Source organism: Neoarius graeffei, chromosome 2, assembly GCF_027579695.1.
Source record: "Neoarius graeffei isolate fNeoGra1 chromosome 2, fNeoGra1.pri, whole genome shotgun sequence".
NCBI lineage: Eukaryota > Metazoa > Chordata > Actinopteri > Siluriformes > Ariidae > Neoarius > Neoarius graeffei.
Genome location: NC_083570.1, coordinates 46,650,190 through 46,662,199, shown reverse-complemented (window position 1 = coordinate 46,662,199; position 12,010 = coordinate 46,650,190). Strand labels below are relative to the sequence as shown.

General features: G+C 42.5%; 2 protein-coding genes across 6 annotated transcripts in view; one reads left to right on the top strand and one right to left on the bottom strand.

Moving 5' to 3' along the window:
• Positions 1-12,010, top strand: part of slc38a4 (solute carrier family 38 member 4) — a 539,078-nt gene that overhangs the window by 252,850 nt on the left and 274,218 nt on the right. The gene's annotated exons all lie outside the window — the stretch shown is intronic.
• tulp3 (TUB like protein 3) overlaps positions 5,062-12,010 on the bottom strand; it is a 117,748-nt gene continuing 110,799 nt past the window's right edge. For all 5 annotated transcript variants that reach the window (XM_060914344.1, XM_060914345.1, XM_060914347.1 and 2 more), the window contains 4 exons: positions 8,010-8,127; positions 7,835-7,933; positions 7,498-7,669; positions 5,062-7,372 (listed from right to left, as the gene is read on the bottom strand). In XM_060914344.1, the coding sequence (XP_060770327.1) occupies positions 7,239-7,372; positions 7,498-7,669; positions 7,835-7,933; positions 8,010-8,127 (523 nt within the window). In that variant the 3' untranslated portion in view covers positions 5,062-7,238. The remainder of the gene's footprint in view (positions 7,373-7,497; positions 7,670-7,834; positions 7,934-8,009; positions 8,128-12,010) is intronic.

Below are 12,010 nucleotides of genomic sequence, written 5' to 3'. Positions count from 1 at the left end.
TGTTTCTTTATTGTGACAAAAAATAATTTAGATGAAAAAACAGAAATCTGGAGTGTGCATAGGTATTCACTCCCCCAAAGTCAATACTTTGTAGAGCCACCTTTTGCTGCAATTACAGCTGCAAGTCTCTTGGGGTATGTCTCTATTAGCTTAGTACATCTAGCCACTGGGATTTTTGCCCATTCCTCAAAGCAAAATTGCTCCAACTCCTTCAAGTTAGATGGGTTGCTTGGCGTACAGCAATCTTCAGAGGTCTGGGCTTTGACTAGGCCATTCCAAGACATTTAAATGTTTCCCTTTAAACCACTCCAGTGTAGCTTTAGCAGTATGTTTAGGGTCATTGTCCTACTGGAACGTGAAACTTCGTCCCAGTCTCAAACCTCTGGCTGACTCAAACAGGTTTTCCTCCAGAATTGGCCTGTATTTAGTGACATCCATCTTTCCTTCAGTCCTGACCAGCTTTCCTGTCCCTACAGATGAAGAATATCCCCACAGCATGATGCTGCCACCACCATACTTCACTGTAGGAATGGTGTTCTCAGGGTGTTGGGTTTGCGCCACACGTGACATTTCCCATGATGGCCCAAAAGATCAATTTTAAGCCTAGGTCACAACCGGACGTACGATTTTTTGGCCATGCGATTTTTGGCGTTTCCCAAAATCACTGCGTTTTTTTTGTTCATGGAGAAAGACGCACGTTGGCCGTAAGTTTATCTTGCAACCTGAAAAAAATGTAAGCGCCCATAGAGTTTGTTTGACATGACAAAGAACCTCTGCGGCCGGTCTGCGGCCAGTCTATGACTCGAAAATCAGCACGTCACACGCGCGCCCTCTGCGCATTTCACGCACGCCCTCCGTGCATTTCTTGCGTTTTTTTGCACGTAGACCGGCCATAGGAGCACGTACGGCCGGTTGTGACCGAGGCTTTTGTCTCATTTGACCAAAGAATCTTCTTCCATGTGTTTGGGGAGTCTGCTACATGCTGCTGGGCAAACTCCAAACGTTTTTTCTTAAGCAATGGCTTTTTTCTGGCCACTCTTCCATAAAGCCCCGCTCTGCAGAATGTACAGCTTAAAGTGGTCCTATGGATAGATACTCCCATCTCCGCTGTGGATCTTTGTAGCTCCTTCAGTGTTATCTTTCGTGTCTTTGTTGTATCTCTGATTAATGCCCTCCTTGCCCGTTCTGTGAGTTTTGGTGGGTGGCCTTCTCTTGTCAGATTTATAGTGGTGCCATATTCTTTCCATTTTGCTATAATGGATTTAATGGTGCTCCCTGGGATATTCAAAGTTTGGAATTTTTTTTATAACCCAACCTTGAACTATACTTCTCTACAACCTCATCTCTGACCTGTTTGGAGGCTCCTTGGTTCTCATATTGCTTGCTTAGTAGTGTTGCAGAGTCAGGGTCCTTCCAGAACAGGTTGATTTATTCAAACATCATGTGACAGATCATGTGACACTTTGATTACACACAAGTGGATCTTAATCAGCTAATGATGTGACTTAAGTGAATTGGTTGGGCCAGCTCTTATTTAGGGGTTTCAGATGAAAGAATACCTATGCACACTCCAGGTTTCTGTTTTTTTTTATCTTAATTATTGTTTGTGTCACAATAAAACAATTTTTCACCTTTAAAGTGGTAGGCATGTTGTGTAAATCATATGGTGCTAACCCCCCAAAAATCCATTTTAATTCCAGCTTGTAATGCAACAAAACAGGACAAACACCAAGGGGGATGAATACTTTTGCAAGACACTGTAAAGTTGTATAAGTTACATCTAAAAGAACAATGCCAGAGAGCTGTAGTGCTTTTAGATGGAATAACAGATGTGGTGGAGATAAGCCTGGTTTAACTTTTCACCGCTTTCTGGCAAACCCAGAAAGACAAGAAAAATGGCAAGTTGCAGTTAAACAGGAAGACTGGATGCCAACAAAGCATTTCTGTGTATGTGGAGAACATTTTATATCAGGTTCATATGAAAGCTCTGTGCACCTGTTATTTCTCCTAACACTTTTTCTAGCTCAAGGCCATTCAGTTATAAAAATCCCATAGATCTAGCCTCGGCTTCCTCAAGTTAACATTCAGCAGGTCCATAAGTTGGCGTAACATGGACAGAACTTTGGACGAGATAGTAAAGTTTTTAACAGGTTGCATGGTCTGGGACTCAGTACAGTCTACTGGTACATACACAAGTGTATCATATTTAGCAGCTCTACTGCACTACAAAAAAAAAAGACAAATGTATGAACATTAAAATGAATATCTGGATTTGGGATTTAGATGCGATATATTTTATTAGGCCTAATGCTTGGCTAGACTAGCAGCATGTTTGTTATGTACTGAATGTAGACTCAGCTAAACACCATAAAATATGCTAGATCTAGGCCCTGGCTTGTTTATTACTGTTAGAAGTCCATGCTTGAGCTTACCTTTGTCATAAGGTATTTTTCTTTATCAGGAACTTCCCAAAACATTCGAACATGCACAAAATCTGCCTGGAAATATTGGTAGGCATCTGTACTTTCGTATGTCTTTCGTGTCTCTCCAGTGTATTTGAAAGTCCCAAATAGTAAATAGTTCAGGATGTCATAGTATCCCAAATCTGGTACCTGGTTTGATGTACATTTTTCAAGTGGAATAAATACATTTGTGGGTAAATTATATGGATCTGTGATGCCTGCATGTTTCAGCTTTTGGATGTAACGCAATCTGCTAGTATGATCGAAATTTTTAATAATTTCAGAGATATTGTACTGACTGCAGTCGTCTCAGTTTTCATTATTAACTGTTACGGCTATAATCCTTTGTTTGCCCGGCAATATGGTGGACGCTGCGTGATAAACAAAAATCTGTGACGTCAGTGAAAGGCCCCTGTATAAGACCAATCAAAGCGTAACAAAAACCAAAGCACTATTCACACTGACAACATGGTGATAAACTGTCCCTTTGCCATTGGTCAATTGTAAACTAAACTGCAGCTTTTATAGCCAAGATGTACTGATACAAAATAGAGCTGACATGACACATGTTAACAGAGTCAGAGCAGCTGGTATACATATGATGGCTTTCCCTTATAAAAAATTTTTTCATTCTCTTCTTTTTTTTTAATATAGTAACACACTGTTGTTTCTTAATTCATACTACATTCTTCTACCTGATTTCAAGGCTCTTGGGTCTAAAGGAAAGAAAAATCTACTGAAACATTTTCTACTTTTCAGGCTGATGATAATTAGGTCTACACAAATGGACAATGTAGTAAATGCACTTGAAGTCACAGTCAGAATATTTTCAACAGGGAACTGTTTTCTTAGGAGTAAGTCAAGCTCCTAGAGCACCATTGAGAGCAGAACTTTACTACAGAACTCTGTCTTATTCTGAATAACTTTGCCATTTACTCAATAAATACTCCAAAGCCTGAGGGAGAGGAATGACACATTCATCCACAACGACATGGTCCACTACAAACATTCCAGGTACACATTATGAAAGGTTAATTAAAGAGGCAAAGAAACAGTACAGGAATAGGTTAGAGAATGATTTTGGCAGCCAAAAGGCCCGTTGCATTTGAAACGGACTACAGGCAATGACTGACAACAGAACTAGAGAACCCTTACCCTAAACTGCCCTGGGACATTTAGAAAAGAAAAATACCTGTGTCAGGATGTTCTTCACTGACTACAGCTCTACCTTCATCACCATTGTACCATCCAAACTGATGTTGAAGCTCGGAGACCTCGGTCTTGTCAAGCTCCATCTGTGGCTGGGTGCTTGATTTTCTAACAGGCCCCAGACAGTAAAAGTCAACAAAAGAAGGTAATCCACACTGATCATCACCATTGGTGTCCTACAAGGTTGCTGCTTCAGCCTACTGCTGTACAATCTGTTCACCCAAAACTGTGTGGCTATGCATGGGGGCAACAGAATCAAGTTTGCAGACCACACCACCATGATTCACCTCATCAGCAATGATGATGAGAGTACCTACTGGAGGGAGGTAAAAGATCTGACTGTACGCTGCAAGAACAATCACTCCCTGAACATTGATAAGACCAAGGAGCTCATCATTGACCTCAGGAAAAGTAGAGGCCATCACACCCCTCTCACCATCCATGGCACACCCAATGAGACAGTCAGCAGCTTCAGGTTCCTGACCATCCAGATCTCTGACATGGAGCCCCAACAAGACCTGCACCCTCAAGAAGGCTCAGCAGAATCTGTGCTTCCTGAGGAAGCTGAAGAGTTTTGGGGTGGGAATTCTGGTGAGTTTCTACCTCTGCAGCATTGACAGCATCCTGACAGGCTGAACCACGCTGTGGCTGGAAAACCTGACCGCCCAGGACCTCAAACTGCAAAGTACCGTTAAGACTGTATCTAAAATCATTGGAACTGAACTCCCTCAACTCCAATCCCTTTACTCCACCCAGCATCAGAGAAGGTCTGAGTCCATCGTTATGGATGCCAACCATCCTGCCATGTAACATCACCACCCAGACCACCGGCTTCAATAACAGCTTCTTCCCACAAGCCATCGGTATGTTTAACAGCCACTGACCTTGTCCTTCCAAATCCACATTTCTGCATATAAATGCACATCGGCACTTTACACACAACCTCATTACAGATAATTGTATTTTACAGTAATATGTTATTATTGTTCCCCTACCCAATTCTTCATTCATTATCCTTGCACTGTTTAAACTCAGCTGTCATTACTACCTTCCTGCTCTGCTTTTACACACACACACACACACACATACACATATATATATACACACACACACACACACACACACAAAACCCCGATTCCAAAGAAGTTGGGACAAAGTCTCATCTCATCTCATTATCTCTAGCCGCTTTATCCTGTTCTACAGGGTCGCAGGCAAGCTGGAGCCTATCCCAGCTGACTACGGGCGAAAGGCGGGGTACACCCTGGACAAGTCGCCAGGTCATCACAGGGCTGACACATAGACACAGACAACCATTCACACTCACATTCACACCTACGGTCAATTTAGAGTCACCAGTTAACCTAACCTGCATGTCTTTGGACTGTGGGGGAAACCGGAGCACCCGGAGGAAACCCACGCGGACACGGGGAGAACATGCAAACTCCGCACAGAAAGGCCCTCGCCGACCCCGGGGCTCGAACCCAGGACCTTCTTGCTGTGAGGCGACAGCGCTAACCACTACACCACCGTGCCGCCCGGGACAAAGTACAAATTGCAAATAAAAACGGAATGCAATAATTTAAAAATCTCAAAAACTGATATTGTATTCACAATAGAACATAGACAACATATCAAATGTCGAAAGTGAGACAATTTGAAATTTCATGCCAAATATTGGCTCATTTGAAATGTCATGACAGCAACACATCTCAAAAAAGTTGGGACGGGGCAATAAGAGGCTGGAAAAGTTAAAGGTACAAAAAAGGAACAGCTGGAGGACCAAATTTCAACTCATTAGGTTAATTGGCAATAGGTCTTTAACATGACTGGGTATAAAAAGAGCATCTTGGAGTGGCAGCGGTTCTCAGAAATAAAGATGGGAAGAGGATCAACAATCCCCCTAATTCTGCGCCGACAAATAGTGGAGCAATATCAGAAAGGAGTTTGACAGTGTAAAATTGCAAACAGTTTGAACATATCATCATCTACAGTGCATAATATCATCAAAAGATTCAGAGAATCTGAAAGAATCTCTGTGCGTAAGGGTCAAGGCCGGAAAACCATATTGGGTGCCTGTGATCTTCGGGCCCTTAGACGGCACTGCATCACATACAGGCATGCTTCTGTATTGGAAATCACAAAATGGGCTCAGGAATATTTCCATAGAACATTATCTGTGAACACAATTCACCATGCCATCCGCCGTTGCCAGCTAAAATTCTATAGTTCAAAGAAGAAGCCATATCTAAACATGATCCAGAAGCGCAGACGTCTTCTCTGGGCCAAGGCTCATTTAAAATGGACTGTGGCAAAGTGGAAAACTGTTCTGTGGTCAGACGAATCAAAATTTGAAGTTCTTTATGGAAATCAGGGACGCCATGTCATTCGGACTAAAGAGGAGAAGGACGACCCAAGTTGTTATCAGCGCCCAGTTCAGAAGCCTGCATCTCTGATGGTATGGGGTTGCATTAGTGCGTGTGGCATGGGCAGCTTACACATCTGGAAAGACACCATCAATGCTGAAAGGTATCCAGGTTCTAGAGCAACATATGCTCCCATCCAGACGACGTCTCTTTCAGGGAAGACCTTGCATTTTCCAACATGACAATGCCAAACCACATACTGCATCAATTACAACATCATGGCTGCGTAGAAGAAGGGTCCGGGTACTGAACTGGCCAGACTGCAGTCCAGATCTTTCACCCATAGAAAACATTTGGCGCATCATAAAACGGAAGATACGACAAAAAAGACCTAGGACAGTTGAGCAACTAGAATCCTACATTAGACAAGAATGGGTTAACATTCCTATCCCTAAACTTGAGCAACTTGTCTCCTCAGTCCCCAGACGTTTACAGACTGTTGTAAAGAGAAAAGGGGATGGCTCACAGTGGTAAACATGGCCTTGTCCCAACTTTTTTGAGATGTGTTATTGTCATGAAATTTAAAATCACCTAATTTTTCTCTTTAAATGATACAGTTTCTCAGTTTAAACATTTGATATGTCATCTATGTTCTATTCTGAATAAAATATGGAATTTTGAAACTTCCACATCATTGCATTCCGTTTTTATTTACAATTTGTACTTTGTCCCAACTGTTTTGGAATCGGGGTTGTATATATATACGCACAATATTTTATGAGGTATCATAATGTCTGTATGTTGTAATGTTATACACTGTTTTTGTTGGTCTTTTTTTTTTTAAATACCTATGCACTACCCACCCACCCCCTACTGCAACTGTGGCACAAGAATTTCACTGTATTTCTGGAATATGTAACAATAAAGGAACTTGAACTTATAATTTCTCTCCTTGATGAAATATTGTTTAGGAGGCAGGAGTTTTTGCAAGATGTGTATCTTCTGTTACTTTAGGTTTCTTCACTATAATCAGAGCTGAAGCATAAAATTATGAATAGATGTGAAGGAGCATAGTAGAGTTTCAGAAAGGAGAGAGCAAAGAAATAGGAGAAAACTATCCCAGCTATGGAATGAATGGACTGAATGACTCAGGGGACCGTGTGCTTGTATGTGTTACAGATAAAGATATTAGGGATAGCATAAATCATTCGCAGGCCAGTTTGCTGTCAAAACTGGACAGGCCGATAGCGAAGGCTTGTAGTGCACACATGGGGTAGTTATAGTCTAATGTGAACACATCCTCAGCAACACGACCAAACTGCATCACGATGTAGTCCGCTGGGAAGACACAAACAGAAGGGAAAATATAAACATAGAAAGAACTATTACAGTGCTGAAGGAAGAGAAAAGGAAAAGCTCATACAGCCAGATGAAGACATTTAAGCAAATGTTACTGTACTCACGATCATTGTCATGGACGATCTGAAAATTTTTGACAGAAGCCTGTGTGACCCTTCCATGGAAGTTGAGCACATAGGACTGTGTATCGTCATTCCACACTGGAGCTTTATTGTGCAACTCAATTAGGTTCTCCAGTGAACGATTTTGCCATTTACTCAATAAAGACTCCTGATCCTGTCCACAATAAATAAATAATAAAGAAATTCTAAGAAATAATGCATGATAATAGCATAATGTTCTATTCACATTATAAAATTATCTAATTATATGTAATTTATATAATTTTATACTGCTATAAACGGTAAAAACAAAATTATTTAAAAAAACAAACAAACAAACATTTGTAGGTCGAACAGGAACACGCTCAAAGTTCATGTTCATGCCAGGGATGATGACAGTCATCTTGCGTGGGCCTTTAAATCCAAGTACATTGGTTTCCTACAGAAAAAATAACAAATGGTCACCCAGCTGCAATTCTGACCTGTCCAAAATAAGACTGTGTGTCAATACTCACATAGCAGATAGCTGCTAGTTCCTGCCGTGTATTGCTCTCTTCCAGCAGAGCTCCAGAGTTCTTGCTGGGGTTTGTGCCGTTATCATACACAGTGAACTTAGTCCCCATCAGATTTGATCTACAGTAAATTTTAAGAGAAGGAGACAAGTAAATAATACAGAAGGCAGGCATAGTTTGCAAAGAGAGAGGCACAGCAGGACAGGGGGCAGATGCACAATGATCAACTTAGATGTACACACACACACACACACACACACACACACACACACACACACACACACACACACAGAGAGAGAGAGAGAGAGAGAGAGAGAGAGGTCCACACACAAATACAGAATGAGACTCAAATATGCAAAGAAAAGGTTGGTTTATATGTCCATGTTGAAGCGCATTTGCGTCACAACACATACAGGGTTATCATAGCATGCAGAGGTGCACTGATAGGCTGACATGCTTACTTCCAAAATCCTAACAGCGTGTCATGTATCTATTATTCTGTGTGTGTGTGTGTGTGTGTGTGTGAGTGGACTAGCCTTCAGGCAAATATTGATGATCTTACACTGCAGAGTTTTTCCTCACTTTTTTCAAATCTTCAGCTATGAGCTACAGGCTGTGATGGCAGCCCAAGAAAACCACTGACCAAGCAGCGCAACACTCCTCACACTAGCACTCCCATGGTGCTGAAGAGACAGCGACACTTCAGCACCACTGTTTTGGACCACCAAAAGCAGCATGGCTACGGGGCAGAGCCTGCTAATCAAACACTGCTGGAGTGGCTTAAGTGGCACCTCAATCTACCCTCCTCGAGCAGCCAGGGGAGTATGAAGAGGCACTGCCACAAACACAGGTTAGTTTTGTTTTCAAAGCATGATGATTGATACCTCCTTCCTTTTCATTCTCGCCCAGAAAATTTTGAAATGTAAGGGTTCATTTCGTGGCTTCTGGTGACATCTAGAGCTGATTTTTACCAGTTCAACATGTTGGGGAAAAGGCTATATTTTACTTATTTTAATGAATTCCCACCCTAAACATCGAGAAAAAAAACAAAGGCAATACAATACCCACTTGCATCTCACAAGCAGTGTACAGTTCCAAAGGAGACTGCAGTTTATTTGACATCAAAGTGAATGGTGAGGCAACATGGCATGAGTTGTTCAAAATACTGATCATTAAACTTTGGCAATCATGCAGATGGTATGTTTGGCAATAGTGCAGAAATGGAGACGATTGCAATCAGTACAATCTCTCTGAAATGATTAAAATTTATTTTATACCAGCAGATTGCGTTACATTCAAAAGCTGAAACATTCAGGCATCACAGATCCATATAATTTATCCACAAATGTATTTATTCTGCATCTCTCTCTCTCTCTCTGTGTGTGTGCAGTCCAGCGTTGTTTTTGTTAACGATGACGAAATGATTTCGTTAATGCACCTTTTTTTCATGACTAAAACAAGACAGTGACGAGCTAAACATAACTCTCTGATCAAGAAAATATGACGAGACGTATCTGTTGTTTTCGTTGACGAGACGAGACGAAAATGTTAGTGGGTTGGCTATAGGACTATCAAAATGCATGGCGTTTCCTCCAACGGCACGTGCAACCTGTCTGCCAAATGCTGAAAATATCAGCAATGCACCTGCATCCGGTCCTTGTTTGGTCCCGCCCACCACCAGGCATGTCCGGGCACAGTGCACACCGGGGCAGCCGCACACAGTTCATGGACCATCGGCAACGCCAGCACAAGGGCTTGGTGGGCAGAAAAGACGCGATGATTTATGGACATACTTTACACATAATCCAGCAGAAAATAAAACGGAATGTCTTGTAGTGGGAGACAGAGGTACACGCTGTGGCTATAAACTACGTGGCAAGAATACGACCAACCTCAAGAGGCATCTAAAGGCTCACCATGCTGCTATTTCTGCGACGGTAAGTTAACGTTACAAGAAGTCCTGTTAACAAATCATGTATACGTTTGCTAGCTTTGGTTAATGTCACTCAACAATCGGTCTGTGATGAATTTCCTATGAAGTTTTCCAAAACACCGTGACCTGGCAAAAATGAATGGGACCGCTAGCTTCATGCTAAAGTTGGCTTGGTTAAGCTAACTTAAATTCAATTAACATGTCATGAGCAAAACTTGTCCTGCAGGGATTATTGGTGGGACAGCAACTGAATGCTTTGTCATATATTGACCCATACTGTATTTGAGTTACTGTGAAACATACGGGGGGAAATGTAGCTTTTCAGACCTGTTGCTGTGCCTTAATATGTCTAAATGAGCAGCAGCACACCTGGCTACTCTAACGTTAGCAGCATGTTTAGCCATCATATTTACATTAACGGACAGCGTGGTCATCTTCTAGTTGTGTGTTCATCATGACATGTTTGTGCTCTATCAGCGCATTGCGAAATGTTAAACAGAGGCAGAAACACGAGTCTGTGAACAATGGAGTATACACACTAGCAGACATCCCAACCTGCAGAAACTCATTTCAGGGAGGTGTCGTGATGCATGACTTTTTTCCCATCAGCAGGGGGGGTCACGACACCTCCCTGAAATGAGTTTGGATGTCTGTAAACCAATCAGGATGCTCTTTGTCTAGCATGCGCTACATGAACAGGCACACACGCAGTCTCTCTCTCACTCTCCCTTGCGCACTCCGTCATATGCGTGATGCAGACATTAATGTTTCGCGTGCACGCTCTTGCTCGCTTGCTCTAGATTCCGGGAGATATTATCCAATTTGCGGGCATCAGGGAGCCACTATCAATATGCGGGAGACTCCCGGAACTTCCGGGAGACTTGGGATGTCTGCACTAGACAGCGTTTATGTAGAGAGCATGCGCACTAGACAGTGTTTATGTAGAGAGCATGCGCACTAGACAGCGTTTATGTAGAGAGTATGTTATGCACAACCTGTCAACCAGATGCTACAGCCTCTGAGCGGAGCCTGTGAGGATGGTAGGCTTAGAGATAAGGGGGGTAGGATGTGACGATGGCCCAAGAAAACCACCACCCAAGCAGGGCACCACTCCTCACACTATTGCTGCCACAGTGTTGAAGAGACAGCAATACTTCAGCACCACTGTTGTGGACCACCAAAAGCAACATGGCCATGGGGTGGAGCCCACTGATCACACAGAGCTGGAGGAGCTTAAGCAGTGCCTCAATCTACCCTCTTCAAGCAGCCAGGAGAGTAAAAAGAGGTGCCACAAACACAGGTTAGTTGGATTTTCTTACAGCATGCTAACTGATACATCCTTCCTCTCCCTGTCCATGTCATCTTGCTGACACCGAAGACGATGCCAAAGAAATCAGCACTCTCTTCAGCAACCATCTTCATGCCTGCCTGCTGCTGTAGAGCAACGACAAGTCCAGATGCACCCAGCATCCATCTGCAACCCAGTGCTAGGCCGGCTCTGGCCCCCCACCGCTGCTTCGCTCCTCTCAATCCCTCTTCCCTTTTACAAATAAAATAACACCTATTTTTTCCACTACACCCTGTGTTAAGTGTCTGGGTTTGCCGCTGCAGTCGCAAGTGCCACAAGGCAGATTTAAAAGTTGCGGAAAATGTGTACTACTTTTATTGATACTTCATGTACACACCCAAGAATCATCACTTCAGTTCAAACTACTTGTCTCTCCTCTGAAATACCAGTGTGAAACTTGGGTCCAAGTACCCAAGGTTGTGTACGGTCTGCAAATATCCTCTACCCTACACCAACACCCTCTACTAGATTCAGAGTATTCAAGAATTTCAAAAATGAATTAAAAGCCATGAGAGGGGGTGAGGTGCTTCTCATTGTGTACCAGGAAACATTGTAACTCTTCTTCCATGGGTTTAATCAAGGATTTTAGAGTAATACTAAATAAAACTGTTAATGTAAGCTGAAGCTGTTAGGTTAGAGTTTGTTTGTAAAAAAAAAAAGAAAAAAAATCCTCTTTAATATGCCATATCCAGACTTTTTCTGTGGAGAAAATCCGCAGAACGA